This window comes from Zophobas morio, unplaced genomic scaffold (assembly GCF_036711695.1).
Source record: "Zophobas morio isolate AGI-343-1 ecotype UQ-CSIRO unplaced genomic scaffold, CSIRO_AGI_Zmor_V1 ptg000028l, whole genome shotgun sequence".
Lineage (NCBI taxonomy): Eukaryota > Metazoa > Arthropoda > Insecta > Coleoptera > Tenebrionidae > Zophobas > Zophobas morio.
In genome coordinates, this window is record NW_026972133.1 from 5,079,202 (window position 1) to 5,106,831 (window position 27,630).

The following is a 27,630-nucleotide window of genomic DNA, read 5'->3' on the forward strand; positions in this document are numbered from 1 at the left end:
TTCGTTGTTCAAGTTCTGCGCGAAGTTTAGCTTTGTACTCGCGTTGCATGGGTGTTTCGTCATTCGTTATCTTTATACCGGAGTTTTTTTCTGAAATGTAGGTTTTATTCTTCAGGACCAGAAGGGCATTGCTGCGGCTACCAAGAAATATCTTTAACGGTCTAGAATTTGCACCTCGGCGGCCAAGACGCAACGTATGAATTTTATCCTTGTCCGCAATCTCAAGCCCGTTCAGAATGGTTTTTACGCCGTCTAGATCATCGTTTTGGGACGATGCACCATTTCCAGATTCAGGCAGATTGTAAATTATAATGTTACCAGCTCTTGACTGACGGTCGGCTAGTTCATCAATAATAGTTTCACTATCTAGGTCATCAGGGATATTAGACTTGTTCGACAGTGATTCATTTAACTTTTGCTCAAATTGGGTCTTTAGCTGTTCGATAGCATTTAGAAATTCTGTTTTCAATGTATCAATCATGGTTTGCATTAAATCCTTCAATCCAGCGCACTGCGTCAGGTTAATATTGCACTTTGGGCATACCACTTTAATAGCGCGGGACTTAGCGCGAGTCTTGACAGTGTCGGATTCAGATAGCCCAACGCAAGCATGGTGGATCACACCACCACAACCATCACATTTTGTAGTAGAGAGGCCCGTTTTAGCTTCACCACAATGAACACACGGATTCATGATCAGGTATCAAGAATTAAAGTGCTAAAAAAAAAATTTACACTCGTAGCCGTCAGCTACTCAATACCCGATTACTAGACCAGTTGACAGGTATCCCTTCGAAAGATAGTTTAACACTAAGATTTGCAGTCGGTAATTAAACCGGTTAATTGTAGTAATTAAGATCGGAAATTGCAAGAAACGGCAAAAAAGAAAAAAAAATGAAAAGAAAGAAAAACGTCGCGCCGATAAGCAGCACGGCTTAACGCGCTCGTTGGAAAACAATCTAAGTGTTTTGTCGCACCTTTTCAAGCCGTTTATGAACTGAAGACACCAACTAACTATGCCTATTATACTTAAATATATGATTATCAAGAGTAATTGTAATAAATGTTCTGTAAACCCACCTTTTTAGGTGAACAAAGAGGAGCTCACTCACACACAGCGCACTGACTTGAGAACCACATGCATTTTTTTTTGCATATTGTTCCTAAGTTTCTTGAACAGTCTGATCATGTCACTCAGATTAGATTAGCACCAGTAGGTCAGAGTAGTGTAGGTCACTTTCCAAGTGATGCGCGGATAAATGGTCGGTAGTTACGCTAGACTTTTGGGGATGGGGTGAGATTAGAGAATAATAGCAGACTAATTTGTATGTTGTAATTCTAGAATCTCGAAAGTTGTTTTGTTAAACTAATCAATGCATATCATTACTTGGTCTTAGTACCCGTAATGATAGAAGTCTTGCCTGAATGCCGGTCATTTCCGGGTCAGTGGTGGGTCTTAATATACACACTTTTTAATTTCTCACTCGAGAATTGAAAAAATCAAACAAACGGAAATGAAACTCAGCTGTTTTGAAAACAATATAATAAGTGTTAACAACATAACAAGTGCACAAGAACACTGCTTATGTACGAAACCTTCAATTATTCCGACGCGTGTTCGTGCTCTGAATATAAGATGACGCTGAAACAAACCAGGACGGAATTATTTGAGCCATAACAGACTTGTTTGCTTTAATCCCATTCTGAACGCACTTTCTTCTTGCATCGACAATTTCTTGAATCTTGGGCCCCATGTGCTTCAGCTTAAAAAGTTTTTTAGTATCATCTTGTATGCTTTTGGCAGTGATCTCTTCTCCGTCTTGAAGTTTCTCATTCTCCTTATGAAACTTTATCAATTTGTCGTGTATTTCTAAAGCGCTCTGTAGATTGTAAATGACTTTGGAATGAGCTTCCCGTCCAAGACTCTTCTCTCTGAAAAGATGATTAATTAATAGTTTTAGAAAAAAAATTGAGCGGACATAGCCATAAAGAAAATAAAACAAAAGATTCGGTAGGAAACGGATGAACGTAAATACTTTTCAAGTGATACGTTGAGGTGTTCCCTGTAAGTATCGTATGCAGTTGTGATGCCATTGTTTTCCAAAAAATACGCAAACTTCGCAGCACACTCGCTGATGTACTGCTTCTCCTCGATGAGTTCGTGCTTTTCCTGCACCAAGCTCTTGATAAGTTCGTTTAGTTCTTCGCGCTGTTCTTTTTCGCTATTGAGAGTTGTCTGCACACTTTCGTCCACGATCTGCTTTTTCACAATTTTAGTTTCGTAGTAGATATTCATGTGTTTCGAACCAGAACATTTGCATTGTTTACAAATAAAATCAAGAAAACCAATTACACTACAAAACCTGAGACTCCAGTGTCCCACTTTTTCGTAGTTAATTATTCCTATCCAACACGGATCCAGACATTTCGTTTTATACCGAAACTTTCTCATGTTTCCGACCTGGAAAATGTGTTACTTGTACACACAGTCAGAAGATGTAGCCAACAGAGATTTTTCTTACCCCGACGAACTCTACACAACTCAAATTTGTACAAACCAAAACCGGATGGTTGAGAGGAATTATTTCCAAGTGGACGGTCGATTGATATACTTTTTTCTTCAGTTCATTAATGCTTAAGTTGGTTTTCATCGATTCTTCCTCCTTTTCTTGGAGTTTCATGATGTTTTGTTGTAAGAACTGAAAAATGTCCGACAACGGTTTCGATAATCCAATAATCAAATTCTTCGTTTTGTTAAGGCTGACGGTGTGCCTTACATCATGAGGCTCCAGTGCTGTAACGTAATCCATGAATCTAAAAAATTAACCAGAAATGATTTTTTTATTGTTGCAGCGATAATCTATAGATACTTCTATACTTATATAATAAAGCTGAAGCTTTTGTTTATTTGAACACGTTAATCTCAGAAACTACTGGCTCAAATTCAAAAAATCTTTTTGTGTTGGATAGTCCATGTATCATATCTACATATAGGCTATATAACATCACGCTACGATCATTAGGAGCGAAGTAGCAATGAAAAATTCGGAAAAACGGGAAAATTATTCCTCCTTTGACAGCTTCCGTTGCTTACGCTGCTTAAACGGTTAAAGTTACGTAAAAATCATGTATGACGAAATTGTTCCCCTCTAAAAGTTCTAAAGAAAAGTCCACGACAGCATATGTCTATCTTTTAAGGTCGAGTCAGTATAACCTTTTTTATGGTAATGAAATTGGTTCTAAAATAATAATGCATTATGTATAAAATTCTCGCGTCACAGTGTTTGTAACCGAACTTCTCCGAAATGGGTTGACCGATTTGTATGAAATTTTTTATGTATATTCGGTAGGTCTGAGAATAGGTTGTAAACTGTTTTTTAAACACCTAAGTGATAAGGGTGGCCCACCCTAAAAAATTTTTGTCTATTTTTTGGATAAAATTTTTTATTTTTATTTTTTTAAGAATTGGCATCAAAAAATACACATAACCTTAAATTTTCACCTTTCTACCACCATGGCCGACTAGTATAAAGATTATGGCCTGTCCAAAGGAATGCCAAAATTACCATACGTGCTGCCATCTATTAATAATTCAAAAACGACAAAAGAATTATTAACACTTTTTGAAAGGCACAAAGGCATTCATACCGAAACAAACCACCATTACACGTTTTGAAGTCCCATAATGTCAAGTCAAATTAAAATTTTGCTAAATTATTAAGTGTAATTATTAATAGATGGCAACACGTATCGTACCTCTTGGACAGGCCATAATCTTTATACTAGTCGGCCATGCTCCCGACAACCCCCATTTTTTAATCGTCTATATAATAAAAATCAATTGCTGTTCCTGTTAGTCTCGCTAAGACTCAAAAACGGCTTGACCGATTTGAAGAATTTTTTTTATTACGGGGATGGTTTATAAATAAAAAAAAAATCGGTTGTCTGTAAAGTCGGTTTACTGACGATAGTTGAACGTGACAACGTCTTAAGAAAATACTGATGGAATGGTAGCATTTTTCAAAAGAAAATTTTAATTTCATTTGTTTAATAGATTTGTATGTATATAGAGAAGGAGGTAATTAGAAATCACAATGAAATTGATCAAGTTAGATTTATTTATACGCATAAATACAATTATGTCAATTTTTTTAGTTTAATGTGTCTTGAAAAAATTGACACTACATTCACTTTTCACCGCACTTGATACTCGACCAAAACATGTCAAAGTACTATAATATAGCAGCTGTCCACGCAGACGCATCGCTCACTCAAGTAGGAGAGAGACGGATGGCGAACGCTGCCGAACGCGAAGGCCGATTGTGCCTCTTTGTCGCTCGTTCCGCGTTCTCGCTTGCACTTCAAGCCTTACATGGAACGTGACAGAGCGAGGTAACGCCGCATGAGTCATGCTTTTTCGTGCGTGCAGCCGGCTCCATCGATTTATAAGACGTTGTCACGTCAAAAAATCAAAATTATAAAACAACATTTTGCAATTTAATTTTGAATCTGCTAACCCGAACGTTTTGAAATGTTTTAAGGCTATAAAGAGCATCATAAATCTTTAGTCAAAATATATTTGGTTATCCCCTCCAAAAACTTGATGACGTCAGCTCAAAAGTTTGCCCAATAAATCGTCCCTAAAATGTACAAAATATGATGCGCCTGTACTTGTGATATATCACTCCATTCATATTTTTTGGATTTGCATATACAGGGTGACTCAAAAAAATTAATGAATGCGCAAAATTTATTTTACTGATTTACTCAGCAACTACAAAACCGAATGCTTTGAAATCTTGAAGATGTTTTAAAATTATCATAAGCATGGTAAATTTTTGATCAAAATGTATTTTGTCGTCCCTCCTAAAAAATTTACGACGTCACCACAAAATTTTGCTGAATAAATTCTATCTAAAATGTACAAAATATGGTGAGTCTCTTCTTGTGATTTACCATTCCATTCATATTTTTTCGATTTGCATATACAGGGTGACTGAAAAAAATTAATGAATGCGTCAATTTATTTTATTGATTTAATTAGGAATTACAGAACCGAATGCTTTAAAATCTTGAAGATGTTTTAAAGTTATCATAAGCATGGTAAATTTTTTATCAAAATTTATTTGCTCTTCCCCCCTAAAAAATCGATGATGTCACTGGAGTGATAGATCACAAGTACAGACTCATCATATTTTGTACATTTTAGATATGATTTATTCCACAAACTTTTGAGCTGACGTCATCAAGTTTTTGGAGGGGATAAGCAAATATTTTTTGACTAAAGATTTATGATGCTCTTTATAGCCTTAAAACATCTACAACATTTCAAAGCATTCTGGTAAGCAGATTAAAAATTAAATTTCAAAATGTTGTTTTATAATTTTGATTTTTTTTCCAAAAATCTGGACGTTTCGGGTGAAAAGTCGATTCGGAGTTGTAAACTACATGTGTAGGACTATGTTATTTTATACAATTGAAAACCTATTTACTATGTACAATTTTGAAGTGACGTCATCGCATTAGTGGTGGGGATGATTAGACAAATTTTGGTTAGCGTTTTACCATCTACATGATATTCTTAATATAAGTACAAAATTTCACAACAATCGGTCGAGTACTTTCGGAGATTATCTGTCTAATAAAAATCCGGGACGGCAGACGGACAGACGGACAGACGGACAGACGGACAGACGGACAGACGGACAGACGGACAGACGGACAGACAGACGGACAGACAGACGGAAATGGGAGACCTATTTCTTCGTCTTCTAGGGGTCATGAAAGATCGAGAAAACGTAAAAGTAGAGAGTCGGCCGACGGACTCGATTACAATACTTCCTTTGCTTACGCTCGGGAAGCAAAAATAAGGAAAACTTAAAAGAACAGTTAAAAAATAAAAAAATTCTAAAAAATTTGTATGGGAATCGCCACTTCGAATTAATTTCAATAGTTGGCGTTTCTGACGGACCTGTAGTCTAACTGACGTGTCATACAAAACTAATTCTTCCGTGCAATTGTGAAAAGTATATTGCATTTCAAATCGTTCTTTGTTTTTTCGTAAAAAAAAAACGTCGTTTATTTTAAGAAAAGTCTTGGTTAAGGTGAATTTAATTACACATTGCGAATGTTTCTTATTAATTTTGATCTGCCATTCTATTTACCTATATTGTTGGTTTCGACAAAACCTCAAACTTTACCGTTATTCGAGGATTTGATTTGAAGTTTTCAATATTTTCAAATTCTCAATACAAAATTTACAGATTTGATTGACTGTGAAAATAATTCTGTGTCGTGTTATGAAGTTCATTAAAAGCCCGAGAAGACGACAACCTCACATAGGTCCACGAAGTCGATCAAATGTGCGACGAACTACCTCAGGTGCAAACCGCAATGATTTATTTCATGGGTAATTCGGATATGAAAGTTGATCAGCGTTGTGCTCATAATCACACATTGAAGCGAGACATTGGGTGGTATGAATAAAACTGAGTAGATACTCATATGCGAAGTACGAAGTACCTACTTCATTATTACTCTTATATACCTGAGCATCTTCTCTATGTACAGTTGGGGAGACGGAATTTCAAACGAACTGTCAATCATAATGACAATAGTGTATAAGACTACAATGTTTTTAAATGTCAGAAAATTGGTTGTCGTTTGAAATTCCGTGTCCCAAACCGTACTGAATACCTACTTGGAAACATTGTATCTCCCCAGACACAAATTGAACATCTACGCGTTTTGTGAGCAACTAATCTAAAAATGAGGATCGGCGTGGCAAATAACTGAGCTGTCTGTAAAGCAGCTTAGAAAACGAGTAAGATCATTGTAAGAATGAATTTTAACTAAACATGGCGACTTTCACCGTCAAAAGGTACATTCAATTTGAAAAACACATTAGGAGCAGGAATATCGAAAACTTATCAGGTAATTAACTTTTATTTATGCATAAATTGTGCAGTGCGTTTTTTCTAACACTGGCCATAGAGATTCCCATCTCAAGGTGTCTACTCCATACTAACTTATATTTTGGTGACTCGATTTTTGCTTTGATGGTTGAACACTGTCACTGTTGTCCTTTTTTGTTGTATCGAGATGCTACTTGAGCATCAACTGTTACCTACTGAAGTATTAATATCATCTAGAAAAACTAGAAATATTTGATTTGATATTCGAGTAGATATTTCGTATTTCGAGTATGAGCACCTACTGAGTTTTATTTATATCAACCATTGTCAAAAAATTGATCGAACGTTGTTTCGACAGAACTTCCTTTGCACCAAAAGTATAATGAAACATATTCAGCATTTTCGAGTTGAGTCTTTTCTTCCCACAATTTTGTGATGACCTAATCAAGATTTACGATCAACACGTATACCACCTTGGATTGGTGCAGTGTAATACTAAAAATAACTGTATTGTGTTCCCAAAATTATCTGCGAAAATCGAGTGAGCCATTCCATCAATTTTTTGGGGGCAATAAATAAATATTCTTAACAATTTACCATACTTACGATAACTTTAAAACGTCTGCAAGATCTCAAAGTATTCATTTTTGCAACTCTTGAGTTATTCACTAAAATAAATTGACTGATCCATATATTTTTTTGAGTCACTGTAAAAGCAAATCTAAAAATTACGAAAATATACTGATGATATTTTCCACATTTTAGATAGGATGTATTCGACAAAATCTTGAGATGACGTCTTCAAGTTTTTGGGCTTGATAAACAGATATATTTTGATTGAAAACCTACCATGTCAAACAGTAATTTCAAAACCTCTGCAATATTTCAAAATTCAGTTTTGCAATTCTTGATTCAATCAATAAAATAAATTGACTCAGTGATTAATTTTTTTGAGACACCCCCCCCCCCCCCAAGCAAAACTAAAAAATATGAATGGAATGATAAATCACAAGAATAGTCTCATCCTATTTTGGACATTTTAGATAGGATTCATTTGGCAAAATTTTGGGCTGACGTCATCAATTTTTTAGAGGGGATAAGTAAATTTATTTTGAATAAAATTTATTATGCTTATCATATGTTTAAAACATCTGCAAGATTTCAAAGCATTCGATTTTGCAGATTCAAAATTAAATTATAGGTGAAACGAAGTTCACGGTGTCAGCTAGTTGTCTAATAAAATTTTGCCATTGGTCTGCACCTACTGTAGCAAGAGTCTCCCTCCATAAGGACTGTACAACACCAATAGGGCCACCGTGTTCCCGAATATGTTTATTGTAGGTAATATAGTTTACACTGTCCCCACGCCAGTTCGTTTGGATTATATTGACAGTGGTAGGAATATTGAAAAATGGGTGGATAATTCCTCTTGCTGTCGTCACTGCCATACCCTATTTATAAATCCGTTCTTTTAGGATCTCTGCTGGGTGCTAAGGCGAAACCGGACACGATTTAGTACTAGCAAAAACTCAATAGATGGCGCGGAATTTATTTCACGATTTTTACAAAAAGTAATGAATTTTAGCAAAATATTTTGGACACATTAGCCAAAATAAATACATAGAAATAGATACAACGTTCAATTTTTTTTTAAATTGTTTTATTTTTTGAAATACACATACTTACCGACACATTGTGATAATTTAAAAAAATCTGGTAGCCAGCATAAATAAAGCATTATCCACAGAACGTAAATATAAATTTATTTAATAATTATAACCAATAATAATAACATAAACAGAAAAATACATTTTTCTTTGATGTTGCGCCGCCCGACATACTCTCACGGAAGCAGTTAATTTGTTTCCCCCTCTCCCATCACAACTTCAAGAAAACTGCCACCAGACGAATTTCGTGGAAGTAGAAACCCGATCTTGTTCATTTAGGATAAGATATTCATTTTCCAATTTTTGTAAGCCGTTGTGTTGTGGTGCAGCCGTGGTGCAAAATTGCTTAATTTTTTATTTATATAAAACTCAGGTAAGTAAACTAAGTAACTATTGCTTAACCTATATAGATACCAAATAATTAAAAAGTGGTTACGGACGTACCTTTTCCTTCTTTTATTTCGTTCGTTATTCGAAGAAAAAAACAAATTTATAAATTCCACCACAAATCTAAACAATTTTTCAATTGGCAAATTTAATAAGAATACTACCGGTACATTATCATATTAAATAAAAATACATAGCAACATAAAACGTACGAATTTAGAATAGTTACTTACATGTAAGTACAAGTATAATAAGAATCATAATGGCAAATGTATGGAAATGACTTTAATTTGAAGTATGTGAATCGTCTAATAAAAAAGTTTTATACGTTTACTCACTATTACAATTGTAGGAAGATGGACTACAGATACTCTACTAAGGGTAAAAATCATTTACGACTTAGTAGAAAAAGAAAAAGGTCTACTGCGAAAATAAATACACTTATACAATTAATGTAAGTAAAGACTTAGTAAAAATAGAGTTATGATATTCTATATTTTACTTTTCCAAATTTTCGTGTCTATAGCAAAAAAAGGAAAGAAGATTCAAACACCGAGAAAAATACCAACCAATCTACAAGGTAAATATTTATTGATAATGTTTAAAATATCTACTAGTCTTGAAATGTTTGTACCATTTTTATAGTTCTCTGACCTCAGAAGGTAACAACAATGTACCTACCTCGCACGCAGAAGGGGAAAGTTCAGTAACAGAAGATACTACGTATGTTGAATAATTGAAATTAATTAATTCTTTATAATTAGTTTGTATTTTGACGATTACTAACAACGTAAGTTTTGTAAACAGATATGAAACAGGGAATAAAAATCGCAGGAATCAAAGACAACTTACTTTATCTTCAAAGAGAAAAAAACGAGTAGTGAACATTGGACTCCTGAATTGGAATATTAAAAGGTGCACACTTAATTTTAACTACATATTATCTACTCGTATTTACACAGAATATTTTGAAATTTGACGATTTCCAGGTCAACTTATAAAACAAACAAAACATGTGAAGATGTTCCTCTGTCTAACGATCAGCAATATGCGACCGCAAGGTAACGAGCATTATTATTAATCCTACTTTTTTTTAATTTGAAGTAATTTTATGCAAAACTATTTCTCCTAGAGATACTTTGGTCACGAGTAATATATATGAATTTGATGAACCAGACGAAGAGTCACCACCGAATCAAACAATCATTCAGCATGAGTAATAATTAGAGAGCGGAAAATATGCAGCAAAATTTTGAGAAATATGATCATATGATATGCACCAAATTTATGGAAATATGCAGTAACTTTCTTAATATATGCAGAGATATGCAGTTGCATATGCTCCAAAAATTAAAAAAAGCTTAATAAGCGAACTAAATTTATTTATAAAATTGAAAAACAGGTTTCCCGAGCTTATACGTTTTATTACAAAAAATACATAAATCATATTACAAAGTGTTTAATTACATCTCACTAACACATAAATCACGTTTTTAAAGATAATATTCTTATACTAAAAAATAAATATAAAGAGATCAAATTAACAAGTAGTAGTAATCCACTATTTAATTACTATTTTGGTAACAATTTATTTTTAGATATATTTCGAAATATTCTAACACAAAGTTTTTCCGGTGATTCTAAAGTAAATGTATTTGTAAATAGAAAAACTGCGTACTACGTCCACAGATGTAAAAATACTTACCGGTTTAGGGCAGGCGCGACAAAACACAGTTCGTTCTTGAAAAATAAGTTCAGGAAAAGGTTTAACCCATAAATTAATTTGAGTTACCTTCGACATATTGGTACACCTGTATCCCTTTAAATACTTTCAATACAAAGTCACGATGGAAAATAATAGTAGTATAACGTCCCTTCGACCACCACTAAACGTACCATTAATACACTTAACTAACGAACAAAAATATTGAGAATGAACGGTATTTCCAAAAGTAATTAGGGCGAGAATTTACCTGGAAGGATGGCTTAACACCCAGTGGTGTCTCCAAACTACCATAAAACCCAAACCTTTTCTAGTTATTTGAAGCTCAGGACAATATTTGCAATATGATTAATAAAATTTCGTCTTTCTAGATAAATGCCGGCAGAATGACAATTTTTTTTTTTCAAATTAGCAAAAAATCGATAAAAATGCAAAATATGCACCCGTTCCGTGAAATATGCAGCAGAAGGCAAATATATGCAAATATGCATTTTTTTTATAGCTGTATTCATTTTTAATTAGCATGATTCGTTCACATATTAAATATCAAGACTTATATGCAAAAAATAACGGATATGCAAATTTCATAAAATCCGCTCTCTAGTAATAATTATTTACTATACATAATAACAAATGTGTGCAATCCTTATTTTTATTTTTAAGGGAGCCTATCACTGATTTAGAAAATATGGTTGTCGAACAAATACCACCAAATCCTGGAAATGATCCCCTCATTAATGATATATGTGGTAGATTTGTAGTTGACGGTAAACATTTTTTGAAGGAATTACGAAAACTGGAATATCATCGTCATGAATGCTTAAGGAGTTCGGACGGTTATTTCAAATTGCTAAAGTCTAGTTGTAAAAATTTAATATGGCTTTTACAGTTCCAATGTCCATACTGCAAAATTACTAAAACTGTTGCAAGTGAACCTCCAACAGCAACTCCAAGTACTCATGATGACGCAAAAGAGAATAAGCAATGTATGCCTCAAACAAGCACCTTTCAAAAAATTACCACCACACGTCAACTATCATTGAGTGAAAGTGCCGTCTGGGGTACAATCTCAACAGGGAACGGACATTTTCAAATGGAAGATACAATTTGTAACGATGTAAATGTGACATTTTTGTCAATTTTTGACAAATTAGATTTAATCGTTTCTAAGGAAATAATCATCTTAGTTCCAGAATTTTCACAACTACCTTAGAAAAAAAAGACAACGTCGGCAGTTCTCAAAATGTGGGGACTGATTTTTCGATACGCTTTTTAGAAAAAACGATTAACCTTTGAAAAAAGTGTTACTAGCATTTTTTGTTCTTCTCTTTTTCAGGAGCCTACCTTCAAATTTTGTTGCAAGCGTTCCCTAACACCCTGTATAACCGGTTCCTCTTCTACCGTTAGGTGTTGAGGGATAGATGTCCATTACTTCCTGATGAGTTCTCTCCACTGTTTTCTATTGAGTGCCGTTTGTTTCGCTTCAGGCCAGGTAATTCCTCTTCGTTGTAGTGCTTCAGAAATCACGTCATTCCAACGTTTCTTACTTTACCATATTCTCTAGCTTTCCAAATTTTCTTGACTTGTTTATCTTGGTTCATCCTGTTTAAGTGTCCAAGCCATCTTAGTTGTGATCTTTCAATTACACTGTTGGCGTTCTCTACATTGAGATTATTCCTAATTGTCTCATTCTTGATTATGTCCATTATTGTTACTCCTTGTACTCTGCGTAGATACTTCATCTCAACTGTCTGTATTTTATGTCTTTGTCTTTCAGTAGGGGTCCATGTCTCACATCCGTACAGGAGTGTAGGGAGGTATACCGTCTTGCAAATAAAAAAAAAAAATTGTCGCGAGTATGTTAAATTGTTAGGTAGTCAAAATTTATCTGATTATCCTTCATTAAGATAGTGGCACCATTTTTTTAACCAACATAATAGTTATTTTTGTCTATTTACTGACTTCTTTCCTATTAATAAAACCTTTTTTCAAGGAATGGTATAGTTTTGTTGTTTTCGCAATTCTACTGTCTAGTTCTTTTTGTAGTTTTCCTTCTTCATCTATCTTGACTCCTAAATACTCATATTATTTTACTTGCTCCACTTTATTTCCATTCAGAAGTAAGTTAATTTCAAAAATGACGTTTATAAATTTATAAACTTGGTACTTCTAAAACGTTTGTACGGGTACAATTATTCTCTGAAGCACTACTTTCATCCAAATCCTCCATTTTTTCCAAAATTAATGCGTTTTAAGGAACACAAAACTACAATTCACGAGACGCTTTGTTCAAATGCGATAATGCGATTAATTTTTTATTTGTTTGAAAATTGTCATAGAAACACACAAGATGACTTAATTTATTGCCGTAACAGTTTTTTCATTTAAACTTTTATAAAATAGACTAACTGACCCCGTGAACTTCGTTTCACCTACAATTTAATTTTGTTTCTGCAAAACCGAATGCCTTGAAACCTTGCAGTTGTTTTAAACATATTATAAGCATAATAAATTTTTATTCAAAATATATTTACTTATCCCCTCCAAAAAATTGATGACGTTAGCCCAAAATTTTGCCAAATGAATCCTATTTAAAATGTCCAAAATAGGATGAGACTATACTTGTGATTTATCATTCCTTTCATATCTTTTAGTTTTGCTTATAGGCGGTGTCTCAAAAAAATTAATCACTGAGTCAATTTATTTTATTGATTGAATCAAAAATTGCAAAACTGAATTTTGAAATATTACAGACGTTTGGAAGTTACTGTTTGACATGGTAAAAGTTTTCGATATTCCCAATTCTAATGTGTTTTTCAAACTGAATACACTTTTTGACGACGTTCCACGTTCATGAAAGTCGCCACGTTCAGTTAAAATTCACTCTTACAATGATCTTACTCGTTTTCTAAGCTGCTTTACAGACGGCTCAGTTATTTGCCACGCCGATCCTCATTTTTAGATTAAATGCTCACAAAACGCGTAGATGTTCAATTTGTGTCCGGGGAGATACAATGTTTCCAAGTAGGTACTTAGTACATAGAGTAGATGCTCAGGTATATAAGAGTAATAATGAAATAGGTACTTCGTACTTGGAATATGAGTATTTACTCAGTTTTATTCATACCACCCAATATCTCGCTTCAATGTTTGATTGTGTTGATTATGAGCACAACGCTGATCAACTTCCATATCCGAATTACCCATGAAATAAATCATTGCGGATTGACTTCGTGGACCCATGTCAGCTTTTCGTCTTCTCGGCATTTTAACAAACTTCATAAAACGACACAGAATTATTTTCACAGTCAATCAAATCTGTAAATTTTGTCTTGAGAATTTTAAAATATTGAAAACTTCAAATTAAAATCTCGAATAACGGTAAAGTTTGAGGTTTTGTCGAAACCAATAAAGCGAACATAGGTAAATAGAATGCAGTGGCGGCTGGTGGGTCAAAATTTCGGGTCGGCCAAATATTTTGAGTCTACACCTTGGTGTTATATATTTTCGTAATGTATGGCCGCTACTTGTTAACCACTGACATTTTACGTGCCAGGATGTACAAATTTGAAATGCAATATACTTTTCACAATCGCACGGAAGAAATAGTTTTGTATGACACGTGAGTTAGACGACAGGTCTGTCAGGAACGCCAACTATTCAAATTAATTCGAAGTGGCGATTCCCATACAAAATTTTTAGAATTTTTTTATTACTTTCCGAGCGTAAGCAAAGGAAGTATTGTAATCGAGTCCGTCGGCCGACTCTCTACTTTTACGTTTTCTCGATCTTTAATGACCCCTAGAAGACGAAGAAATAGGTCTCCCATTTCCGTCTGTCTGTCCGTCTGTCCGTCTGTCCGTCCGTCTGTCCGTCTGTCCGTCTGTCCGTCTGTCCGTCTGTCCGTCTGTCCGTCTGCCGTCCCGGATTTTTATTAGACAGATAATCTCCGAAAGTACTCGACCGATTGTTGTGAAATTTTGTACTTATATTAAGAATATCATGTAGATGGTAAAACGCTAACCAAAATTTGTCTAACCATCCCCACCACTAATGCGATGACGTCACTTCAAAATTGTACATAGTAAATGGGTTTTCAATTGTATAAAATAACATAACCCTACACATGTAGTTTACAACTCTGAATCGACTTTTCACCCAAAACGTCCAGATTTTTGGAAAAAAAATCAAAATTATAAAACAACATTTTGAAATTTAATTTTTAATCTGCTAACCAGAATGCTTTGAAATGTTGCAGATGTTTTAAGGCTATAAAGAGCATCATAAATCTTTAGTCAAAAAATATTTGCTTATCCCCTCCAAAAACTTGATGACGTCAGCTCAAAAGTTTGTGGAATAAATCATATCTAAAATGTACAAAATATGATGAGTCTGTACTTGTGATCTATCACTCCATTCATATTTTTTGGATTTGCATATACAGGGTGACTCAAAAAAATTAATGAATGCGTAAATTTATTTTACTGATTTACTCAGAAACTACAAAACCGAATGCTTTGAAATCTTGAAGATGTTTTAAGGTCATAAAGAGCCTAATAAATGTTTAATCAAAATATATTTGCTTATCCCCTCCAAAAAATTGATGACGTCAGCTCGAAAGTTTGCCGAATAAATCCTATCTAAACTGTAAAAATATGATGAGTCTGTACTTGTAATTTATCACTCCATTCATATTTTTTGGATTTGCATATACAGGGTGACTCAAAAAAATTAATGTATGCGTAAATATATTTTATTGATTTAATCAGGAACTACAAAACCGAATGCTCTGAAATCTTGCAGATGTTTTAAGGTCATAAAGAGCCTAATAAATGTTTAGTCAAAATATATTTGCTTATCCCCTCCAAAAACTTGATGACGTCAGCTCGAAAGTTTGCCGAATAAATCATATCTAAAATGTACAAAATATGATGAGTCTGTACTTGTCATTTATCACTCCATTCATATTTTTTGGATTTGCATATACAGAGTGACTCAAAAAAATTAATGAATGCGTAAATATATTTTATTGATTTAATCAGGAACTACAAAACGGAATGCTCTGACATCTTGCAGATGTTTTAAGGTTATAAAGAGCATAATAAATGTTTAGTCAAAATATATTTGCTTATCCCCTCCAAAAAATTGATGACGTCAGGTCGAAAATTTGCCGAATAAATCATATCTAAAATGTACAAAATATGATCAGTCTGTACTTGTGATCTATCACTCCATTCATATTTTTTGGATTTGCATATACAGGGTGATTCAAAAAATTAATGAAAGCGTAAATTTATTTTTTTGATTTAATCATGAACTGCAAAACCGAATGCTTTGAAATCTTGCAGATGTTTTAAGGTTATAAAGAGCATAATAAATGTTTAGTCAAAATACATTTGCTTATCCCCTCCAAAAAATTGATTACGTCAGCTCGAAAGTTTGCCGAATAAATCCTATCTAAACTGTACAAAAGATGATGAGTCTGTACGTGTGATTTATCACTCCATTGATTTTTTTTTGGATTGGCATATACAGGGTGACTCAAAAAAATTAATGAATGCGTAAATTTATTTTATTGATTTACTCAGGAACTACAAAACCGAATTCTTTGAAATCCACTGCGAAAAAAAAAACATAATAGGCATGCAGTCGTCACGTTTCCGACAGCGAGGGAAGTACTGTCTAAACTCTTTAGACCAATTTTTTCTCTACGCCAATCTTCGAAAATTTGCAATGCTCTTTCATACCGATCTTTTGTTTTACACGGTAATAGATCGTTAGTAGCCGCACCTTCACTCACATCAAATGGAGTGCCCTCACAATGATTTCGTCTTCTTTCATCATTATTTTATGAAATAACACTGTTTTCACAACACACGCACAAAATTGATGACATTTTTGCGATGTTGTTTACTTTGTTATTATAGTTGTCAACATAATTCACAAACTTGATTTCTGTGGAATTTGTAAAAAAAATTTTTAAATTTGTAAATTACGTCGTTTGTTAACGATTTCCGGAAAAATTTAATACAAAACACGTCAGTAAAATCTCTTACTTAACTCGGAGCTTTAAAATACTCGGCACAAAGTGCCTCGTATTTCAATTTAGCTCCTCTTCAGTAATGTGAGATTTTCCTGACTTTTATGTAAATAACTATTAAACGTTCTTTCGTTGAAAAAATTATATATATATATATATATGTATATATATATATCACTTGAGCAAAGTGCCATTTCCTCCCTCGGATTCTTAAGGCCCTCCGCTAGGCGTCGGGCCTCAACCTGAATCCGCGGGAGGAAATGTTTCACTTTGCTCCCTTGATATACATATAATAGATATTTATTTTATTAGGAGTTTAAGTGATACTTTATCTGTCGAGTATGGACGATTAAACGCCGAGCAATAGCGAGGCGAATTAAGTCCATACGAGTCACATGAAGTCACTTAAACTCCGAATGAAATACAATATTTTATTTTCAAACGATTAATCTTCTTTTGAAAGGATTATTTCGTATCTTCTTGCTTCATTAAGGAATTGCCTTGATTGCACTTACCATGGTTACTATGGTTGACAACCACTATGATTTTCACATATTTATACACCGGCGGAGTATAAATGCTTTATTTATACGCCGGCGGAGTTTAAGTGGTACTTATACGCCGCTCAAACACGGTGTCATAGAAATGACACTTAAACCGCAGTAAGAGCGTCATATAAGTGTCAGTTATATGACGTTTGAAAATAAATAATTATTAGTTAATGGCTAAATTAAAATTATGCATGTAAAAAATGACAAATTAAAGTGATAAGTCAAAACCTTCTATGATGAACCAAAATTTTTATTCAAAATAATTTTAATTTTTTAAAGCACAAATTAATAATTTACTGCAAAAAGTGGTAGTGGAAATTAAAGTAGAACCCTAAGGCTAATTTCACCGAAAAATCATTTCTGGGATTTCACCCTAACAAAAGTTAAGATGGGGTCTAAAATTTAACATGGGAATCCCTATGGCCACTTTTAAAAATTGGTCTAAAGAGTTTAGACAGTACTTCCCTCGCTGTCGGAAACTTGACGACTGCATGCCTATTGTGTTTTTTTTCTCATTACATTTTTGTAGTGGGAATTTAAAAAAAAATTGCGATGACGTCATCAACATTTTTGCAAGGACACGTATATCAGTTGGGATAGATGTAGTGTAATACTAAGAATAAAATTATTATATTCTCAAATTTTCGGGAAAATGAATTGGGTCGTTTGAATATTGATTTGTAATAATCAATAAAATAACGAAACAATTTACTCACGTATACCTACGTATCAGAGGCAACTGAAAATCGTGTATGTATAAACATTGTTAATTTAAGATGACAGGCGTAACAGCATACGTGAGAGCCAAACACAGAAACTGTAAACAAAACGACCGTCGGTTTTATTGCTTCGACTTCCGCTTATTATATAAAACATTGGGTTTTATTTTAATTCTTGACGGTGAAATTCACAATTGGTTGATTATAAACATGTCTATTTCACATTCGCGGAATCAAGTGAACGCATAAAACAAATGCAGGTCTGTAATGTTAAAGTCGATGTAAATAAGCGTGCTACCCTTATGTTTCAACCGAGTTTTTCCTTTAACAAATTTTGTGTCTACCAAATTGGGTTGGTTGGGGTGTAATACTAATAATAAGTGTTGCCTTTAATTTAATCAATAAAATAAATTGACTTCATTAATTTTTTTGAACCACCTCTTAAGAAAATCTAAAAAATATGAATGGAATGATAAATCACAAGTACAAACTCATCATATTTTTTGCATTTTAGATAGGATTTATTCAGCAAAATTTAAGGGTGACGTCATCAATTTTTTTAGGAGGGATGAACAAATACATTTTGAACAAAAGTTTACCATGCTTATAATAACTTTAAAATATTCCCAAGATTTCAAAGCATTCGGTTTTGTAATTCCTGATTAAATCGATAAAATAAATTCACGCCTTCATTAATTTTTTTGAGTCACCCTGCATATGCAAATCCAAAAATATGAATGGAATGATAAATCACAAGTACAGACTCATCATATTTTGTACATTTTAGATACGATTTATTCGGAAAACTTTTGAGCTGACGTCATCAGTTTTTTGTAGAAGATAACCAAATATATTTTGACTAAAAATTTATTATGCTCTTTATAACCTTAAAACATCTGCAAGATTTCAAAACATTCGGTTTTGTAGTTCCTGATTAAATCAATAAAATAAATTTACGCATTCATTAATTTTTTTGAGTCACTCTGTATATGCAAATCCAAAAAATATGAATGGAGTGATAAATGACAAGTACAGGCTCATCATATTTTGTACATTTTAGATATGATTTATTCGGCAAACTTTCGAGTTGACGTCATCAAGTTTTTGGAGGGGATAAGCAAATATATTTTGACTAAACATTTATTATGCTCTTTATGACCTTAAAACATCTGCAAGATTTCAGAGCATTCGGTTTTGTAGTTCCTGATTAAATCAATAAAATATATTTACGCATTCATTAATTTTTTTGAATCACCCTGTATATGCAAATCCAAAAAATATTAATGGAGTGATAGATCACAAGTACAGACTCATCATATTTTGTACATTTTAGATATGATTTATTCCACAAACTTTTGAGCTGACGTCATCAAGTTTTTGGAGGGGATAAGCAAATATTTTTTGACTAAAGATTTATGATGCTCTTTATAGCCTTAAAACATCTGCAACATTTCAAAGCATTCTGGTTAGCAGATTAAAAATTAAATTTCAAAATGTTGTTTTATAATTTTGATTTTTTTTCCAAAAATCTGGACGTTTCGGGTGAAAAGTCGATTCAGAGTTGTAAACTACATGTGTAGGACTATGTTATTTTATACAATTGAAAACCCATTTACTATGTACAATTTTGAAGTGACGTCATCGCTTTAGTGGTGGGGATGATTCGACAAATTTTGGTTAGCGTTTTACCATCTACATGATATTCTTAATATAAGTACAAAATTTCACAACAATCGGTCGAGTACTTTCGGAGATTATCTGTCTAATAAAAATCCGTGACAACAGACGGACAGACGGACAGACGGACGGACAGACGGACAGACGGACAGACGGACGGACAGACGGACAGACGGACAGACGGACAGACGGACAGACGGACAGACGGACAGACAGACGGAAATGGGAGACCTATTTCTTCGTCTTCTAGGGGTCATGAAAGATCGAGAAAACGTAAAAGTAGAGAGTCGGCCGACGGACTCGATTACAATACTTCCTTTGCTTACGCTCGGGAAGTAAAAATATGCACTGTATAAGGATAAATTATTATTAAGATGCATACCTCTGAATTTCCTGGAAAGAAAATTTCCAGCTGGTTCGACAGCTATCCATCGTCGTTATGCTCAAATTTACCTTTTTCTCTAACGCCAGCAACAGTTTAAAAGATTCGTTGTCGACACAAAAAGTGTTCGCATTCGATAAGGAAATATTCTCCGTATTTTTTTTCGTCATATCTAACAAAATGGGCAGGGTGGAACCTGGGGTGTAATCACTGCTTTTGGTATTCGTGAACAGAAAAACCACGTTCTTGCAGGCGCTCTTGTGAAACTGTGACAAGATCCGTTTCACGCAATATAGAAAAAATATCGTGTTCCTCTCGTTCGAAGGTTTCATTAATAAACAGATGGCGTTTATATGATTCAGTTGGTCCAGATAGGCTAAGATTTCTTCGCAGTGTTGTTCGTCCTTTCCCACGCCCCCGGTGTCCCCAAACCCCGGAGTGTCGATCAGGCGGATGAATCTGTCGTCCGCTGGGAATATGTACGTTTGAACTGACTGGGTGGCCGACGAGCCCACTTGTTGTTTTTCGTTGCCATCTTTGCCCACTCTTATGGTTATCATTTCTCTATTTGCGTCGTAGACTACGAAGTGTGTTGGTATAAGAACAACCGTTTTCTTTTCTTTGGCCTCGTCGAAGGTTTTGCTGTTTACGTAGTTGGCGAAGGAGTTAATGAATGTGGATTTGCCTACGCCAGTTTCGCCAAGCAGAAGGATGTTGATGGTGTTAGAGTTATCTTCGATGTAGAGATCGGGGCTGTCGTCAATAAATCCCTGGAAAGTACTGGCTTCAAATTTGTGTTTGAAAAAAAAATTGGTCTAAAGAGTTTAGACAGTACTTCCCTCGCTGTCGGAAACTTGACGACTGCATGCCTATTGTGTTTTTTTCCCATTACATTTTTGTAGTGGGAATTTAAAAAAAATTGCGATGACGTCATCAACATTTTTGCAAGGACACGTATATCAGTTGGGATAGATGTAGTGTAATACTAAGAATAAAATTATTGTATTCCCAAATTTTCGGGAAAATGAATTGGGTCGTTTTGAATATTGATTTTTACTTCCCGAGCGTAAGCAAAGGAAGTATTGTAATCGAGTCCGTCGGCCGACTCTCTACTTTTACGTTTTCTCGATCTTTCATGACTCTTAGAATACGAAAAAATAGGTCTCCCATTTCCGTCTGTCTGTCCGTCCGTCTGTCCGTCTGCCGTCCCGGATTTTTATTAGACAGATAATCTCCGAAAGTACTGGACCGATTGTTGTGAAATTTTGTACTTATATTAGGAATATCATGTAGATGGTAAAACGCTAACCAAAATTTGTCTAATCATCCCCACCACTAATGCGATGACGTCACTTCAAAATTGTACATAGTAAATAGGTCTTAAATTGTATAAAATAACATAGTCCTACACATGTAGTTTACGACTCCGAATTCAGTTTTTACCCGAAACGTCCAGATTTTTGGAAAAAAATCAAAATCATAAAACAACATTTTGCAATTTAATTTTGAATCTGCTAACCCGAATGTTTTAAAATGTTGCAGATGTTTTAAGGCTCTAAAGAGCATCATAAATCTTTAGTCAAAATATATTTGGTTATCCCCTCCAAAAACTTGATGACGTCAGCTCAAAAGTTTGCCGAATAAATCCTATCTAAAATGTACATACAAAATATGATGCGTCTGTACTTGTGATATATCACTCCATCCATATTTTTTGGATTTGCATATACATGGTGACTCAAAAAAATTAATCAGATGTTTTAAGGTCATAAAGAGCATAATAAATGTTTAGTCAAAATATATTTGCTTATCCGCTCCAAAAAATTGATGACGTCAGCTCGAAAGTTTGCCGAATAAATCATATCTAAAATGTACAAAATATGATGAGTCTGTACTTGTCATTTATCACTCCATTCATATTTTTTGGATTTGGATATACAGAGTGACCCAAAAAAATTAATGAATGCGTAAATATATTTTATTGATTTAATCAGGAACTACAAAACGGAATGCTCTGACATCTTGCAGATGTTTTAAGGTTATAAAGAGCATAATAAATTTTTAGTCAAAATATATTTGGTTATCTTCTACAAAAAACTGATGACGTCAGCTCAAAAGTTTGCCGAATAAATCGTATCTAAAATGTACAAAATATGATGAGTCTGTACTTGTGATTTATCATTCCATTCATATTTTTGATTTGCATATGCAGGGTGACTCAAAAAAATTAATGAAGGCGTGAATTTATTTTATTTTATCGATTTAATCAGGAATTACAAAACCGAATGCTTTGAAATCTTGGGAATATTTTAAAGTTATTATAAGCATGGTAAACTTTTGTTCAAAATGTATTTGTTCATCCCTCCTAAAAAAATTGATGACGTCACCCTTAAATTTTGCTCAATAAATCCTATCTAAAATGCAAAAAATATGATGAGTTTGTACTTGTGATTTATCATTCCATTCATATTTTTTAGATTTTCTTAAGAGGTGGTTCAAAAAAAATAATCAATTTATTTTATTGATTAAATTAAAGGCAACACTTATTATTAGTATTACACCCCAACCAACCCAATTTGGTAGACACAAAATTTGTTAAAGGAAAAACTCGGTTGAAACATAAAGGTAGCACGCTTATTTACATCGACTTTAACATTACAGACCTGCATTTGTTTTATGCGCTCACTTGGTTCCGCGAATGTGAAATAGACATGTTTATAATCAACCAATTGTGAATTTCACCGTCAAGAATTAAAATAAAACCCAATGTTTTATATAATAAGCGGAAGTCGAAGCAATAAAACCGATGGTCGTTTTGTTTACAGTTTCTCTGTTTGACTCTCACGTATGCTGTTACGCCTGTCATCTTAAATTAAGAATGTTTATACATACACGATTTTCAGTTGCCTCTGATACGTATACGTCAGTAAATTGTTTGGTTATTTTTTTTATTATTACAAATCAATATTCAAAACGACCCAATTCATTTTCCCGAAAATTTGAGAATATAATAATTTTATTCTTAGTATTACACTACATCTATCCCAACTGATATACGTGTCCTTGCAAAAATGTTGATGACGTCATCGCAATTTTTTTTTAATTCCCACTACAAAAATGTAATGAGAAAAAAACACAATAGGCATGCAGTCGTCAAGTTTCCGACAGCGAGGGAAGTACTGTCTAAACTCTTTAGACCAATTTTTATCAAAATGTATTTGCTAATCCCCCCTCAAAAATTTGATGACGTCAGCTCGAAAGTTTGCCGAATAAATCCTATCTAACGCGTAAAAATATGATGAGTCTGTACTTGTGATTTATCACTTCATTCATATTTTTTAGATTTTCTTAAGAGGTGGCTCAAAAAAATTAATGAAGTCAATTTATTTTATTGATTGAATTAAAGGCAACACTTATTATTAGTATTACACTGGACCAACCCAATTTGGTAGACACAAAATTTTTTAAAATAAAAACTCGGTTGAAACATAAGGGTAGCACGCTTATTTACATCGACTTTAACATTACAGACCTGCATTTTGTAACGTTTCGGAGTAATTAAAAAAATTGTTTGCTTTATCATTAGAAATCAACGAGTCTGAGCGCGTTCCTAGTCGGTGTTGCTATGGGAACGCGACGTTTTTGTCAAGTTTGTTTACTCATTATTTATTTTTGATTCTTCGGAAGAGCAAAAGTCTGCTTAGCGAGTTATTGTGTTTTTAGAGTGTAGTGTCTGTAGTGGTGACCAATTAGTACTCCAACACTTCGACTATCTGTCGGATCATCGGTTCGCTGCAGCTAGTGGGTTACAACCAAGGTAATTTTGGCAACGGCTTAGCGTCGGATCATACCCTGTCTCCGAGAATCAGTTGGACCTCAGACCACCTAGAAGTAATTAGTTTTTCTTATATCATAAGATTAGTTGTTTTTTACTTCCCGAGCGTAAGCAAAAGAAGTATTGTAATCGATCGAGTCCGTCGGCCGACTCTCTACTTTTACGTTTTCTCGATCTTTCATGACCCCTAGAAGACGAAGAAATAGGTCTCCCATTTCCGTCTGTCTGTCCGTCTGTCCGTCTGTCCGTCCGTCTGTCCGTCTGTCCGTCTGCCATCCCGGATTTTTATTAGACAGATAATCTCCGAAAGTACTCGACCGATTGTTGTGAAATTTTGTACTTACATTAAGAATATCATGTAGATGGTAAAACGCTAACCAAAATTTGTTTAATCATCCCCACCACGAATGCGATGACGTCACTTCAAAATTGTACATAGTAAATGGGTTTTCAATTGTATAAAATAACATAGTCCTACACATGTAGTTTACAACTCCGAATTGACTTTTCACCCGAAACGTCCAGATTTTTGGAAAAAAAAATCAAAATTATAAAACAACATTTTGAAATTTAATTTTTAATCGGCTAACCAGAATGCTTTGAAAGGTTGCAGATGTTTTCAGGCTATAAAGAGCATCATAAATCTTTAGTCAAAAAATATTTGCTTATCCCCTCCAAAAACTTGATGACGTCAGCTCAAAAGTTTGTGGAATAAATCATATCTAAAATGTACAAAATATGATGAGTCTGTACTTGCGATCTATCACTCCATTCATATTTTTTGGATTTGCATATACAGGGTGACTCAAAAAAATTAATGAATGCGTAAATTTATTTTATTGATTTACTCAGGAACTACAAAACCGAATTCTTTGAAATCCACAGCGAAAAAAAGAAAAAAAAGCATAATAGGCATGCAGTCGTCACGTTTCCGACAGCGAGGGAAGAACTGTCTAAACTCTTTAGACCAATTTTTTTCCCCTATTATCGTAAATTCTCTTTCTGTCCCAATTTATACAAATCCATCCTTTCAGGCAGCTTAGAATTCTTTTATAAACTTGTTCCAGGTCCTTTCGTTTGGTTTTTTTTTCCCTTCTTCTTCTTCTGTACCCCCCCCCCCCCCCGCCCCCCAAATTTGACCTAGAAGAGCAGAAATCTTTTTTTGTGCCTTTTGAAGCTGTACGACTAACTGCTGATTTGTCATTGGTGGAAGCGGTGGAAGCCAACTCATCGTCATTGTGGACATTAAGCACGGTCGTACAGATAAGTTCTTCAAGTTTTCCGTTCTACTTAGTATTTATTTATTTATTTTTAATTAGTTTAGTTTCGTTCGACGTTGTGTTAATAATTTTGTTTGATTTCTCTATTACCAACTGAGAGTAACTAATTTATAAATTTCATCCTTGCGCCTTACGGGTTTTGCTGGCGATTCGCCTTGCGTTTGACGGCCTCAGATCTGATGTTGGTTATAACCTCTGAAAGGTAGTCGCGGTAACACACCACAAGGTATAGATATAGATTTTTTTTTTTAATTAATATTATTATTATTAGTATCTACGGAATAGAGATTTCACGAGTTTTGTTTCTTACCGTTATTTTAGTTTTGTATTAATTTATTTTATTGGTGTGTTATGTTTGATTATTATAGTTGTTAACGTTATAAAGTATTTTTTTTGTTTTACGTTAAATATTTCTCTTGTTGTTTCACACTACTTGTCCTCCGTTTTCGAATTTAGGCGGTTGTGAAATTGATACACGTCGTAGGCCGGCACTATAAAATAAATTCGTGGCGCCCCCCTTTTTTTTTGTTGTTTTACCTTATCTACAGCTTAAGGTTAACATCGAACCCTCCACCTCCGCTGGAGGCTGGTCGGAGCAAAAGTGCCGTCTACAAAGCAGGTAAGGGAGCTTTCTTTTGTTTTATTTATTTTCTTTTTTTTCCTTTTTGTCTCTTTCGTTCCTCCCATTAGTTTATAGATTTAAAGGCGTTACAGACAATCACTGAGTTTAATCGGTACTAATTCCATAAATATAATTAACGATTTATTAATCAAACGGCTAAGTAAATGAGAACGAGAATTAACAGCAGAGTGCAACGAAACAGCGTTATTCTAATCTCAAATAAACGAAGTGCAGTCCGCAACCGCAATGAATTCGCATCCCTTAACGAGCCGTACCGAGTTTGGCCTTGCCTAGCCCGACAGAAATCCGCTCTCTAGATATTACACACCGGCGCCATATACCTGACTAAATTGTTTCGTTATTTTATTGATTATAAGAAATCAATATTCAAAACGACCCAATTCATTTTCCCGAAAATTTGGGAATACAATAATTTTATTCTTAGTATTACACTACATCTATCCCAACTGATATACGTGTCCTTGCAAAAATGTTGATGACGTCATCACAATTTTTTTTTAAATTTCCACTACAAAAATGTAATGAGAAAAAAAAACACAATAGGCATGCAGTCGTCAAGTTTCGGACAGCGAGGGAAGTACTGCCTAAACTCTTTAGACCAATTTTTTTCAGTAGATTTCAACGCATTCGGTTTTGTAGTTGCTGAGTAAATCAATAAAATAAATTTACGCATTCATTAATTTTTTTGAGACACCTGTATATGCTAAGGGAGTCTGCCGACGGACTTGATTACAATACTTCCTTTGCTAACGCTCGGAAAGTAAAAACAGTGTAGAAAGGTTTTACAATCGTAGAAATTGCAAACCAAATCCCATGAAATCTTCTATATGTTTAAAAATTGTCGCGAGAATGTTAATTTGTTAGGTAGTCAAAATTTTCCTGATTATCCTTCATTAAGTTAGTGGCACCATTTTTTTAACCAACATAATGGTTTGATAAACTTAGTAGTTCGTTGTTAACAATATTTGCAGATAAAATACTTAAACCGATTAACATCGACTTTTTCAACAACTTGTGTAATTCGCTTTGAAATATACACTTCTTTTGCTAAAATACAATGACATGCCTGTATGTATATGCATATGGCTTTTTGAAACCACCCGCGTAAGAACCATCCCAATTATATAGCTCTTAACGAAAAAAAACCGTATTGAGATCAGTTCAGGCGTTTGTGAGCCTAGAGACAGAGACACACACACACACACACAGAAAGAGAGATAGACAAGGGGGTCAAAGTTATAACACCCCTCTTTTTATATCAGGAATTAAAAAATACAACTTACCAAATCACTATCTTCATTGGCAGTCATTTTCTTTTCTTCTTCGACGGTATTAGATATCGCGCCGTTGGTCGTTTTAGAAACTTTTTTTTCAGCACCGTTCATTTTTTGTTGTACTTTTCTTTCGGGTGGTCGATGACATTTTGAACGGTTATTGAAGGTTCCTAGAACACTTGAGTAATGTGCGTAGTTGTTATCTTAAGATAAAATTACCCAAGGAGAATTCGTCAGTTATCTAGTTAGTTTTTTTTAACGGAAAAACCCGTTTGCAAATATATAATTATACATGAACATGATGTACTTGAAAATAACGGAATGATAGGTGACCTCTTAAACCTTGAATTTAACCAATTGAAAATCCTAATTATCATTTGTGTATTTACTGATTGGTGATTAGCGGCTGCCATCATTTTTAGTAAGAGACTAGCTGACCCGGTGAACTTCGTTTCACCTACAATTTAATTTTGAATCTGCAAAACCGAATGCCTTGAAAACTTGCAGATGTTTTAAACATATGATAAGCATAATACAT

General features: G+C 34.1%; 1 protein-coding gene across 3 annotated transcripts; it reads right to left on the reverse strand.

Moving 5' to 3' along the window:
* Window positions 1-1,528: 1,528 nt before the first annotated feature.
* On the reverse strand, window positions 1,529-27,380 carry LOC135137007 (uncharacterized). 3 transcript variants are annotated; one of them, XM_064066537.1, is made up of 6 exons: window positions 27,312-27,380; window positions 27,102-27,262; window positions 20,061-20,830; window positions 2,523-2,814; window positions 2,037-2,461; window positions 1,529-1,932 (listed from the first exon to the last, which is right to left on the reverse strand). In XM_064066537.1, exons 2-6 carry the CDS (start codon window positions 27,201-27,203, stop codon window positions 1,599-1,601), a joined length of 1,923 nt encoding a protein of 640 aa, XP_063922607.1. In that variant the 5' UTR covers window positions 27,204-27,262; window positions 27,312-27,380; the 3' UTR covers window positions 1,529-1,598. The 3 variants fall into 3 exon arrangements, with proteins under 3 accessions (XP_063922607.1, XP_063922608.1, XP_063922606.1); XM_064066538.1 differs by lacking the exon at window positions 27,312-27,380 and adding an exon at window positions 23,912-23,945 and having other exon boundaries at window positions 27,102-27,242; XM_064066536.1 differs by lacking the exon at window positions 27,312-27,380 and having other exon boundaries at window positions 27,102-27,291.
* Window positions 27,381-27,630: the final 250 nt, after the last annotated feature.

Bases quoted from the DNA above. Each gene is read 5' to 3' on its own strand.
- LOC135137007 (XM_064066537.1), bottom strand. From the start codon at position 27,203: ATGAACGGTGCTGAAAAAAAAGTTTCTAAAACGACCAACGGCGCGATA. The intron at 2,815-20,060 runs GTATGCATCTTA...TTAATTTTTTAG, and splicing joins TCTTTCCAGGAAATTCAGAG to ATTCATGGATTACGTTACAG. The intron at 1,933-2,036 runs GTATTTACGTTC...TCATCTTTTCAG, and splicing joins CTCAACGTATCACTTGAAAA to AGAGAAGAGTCTTGGACGGG.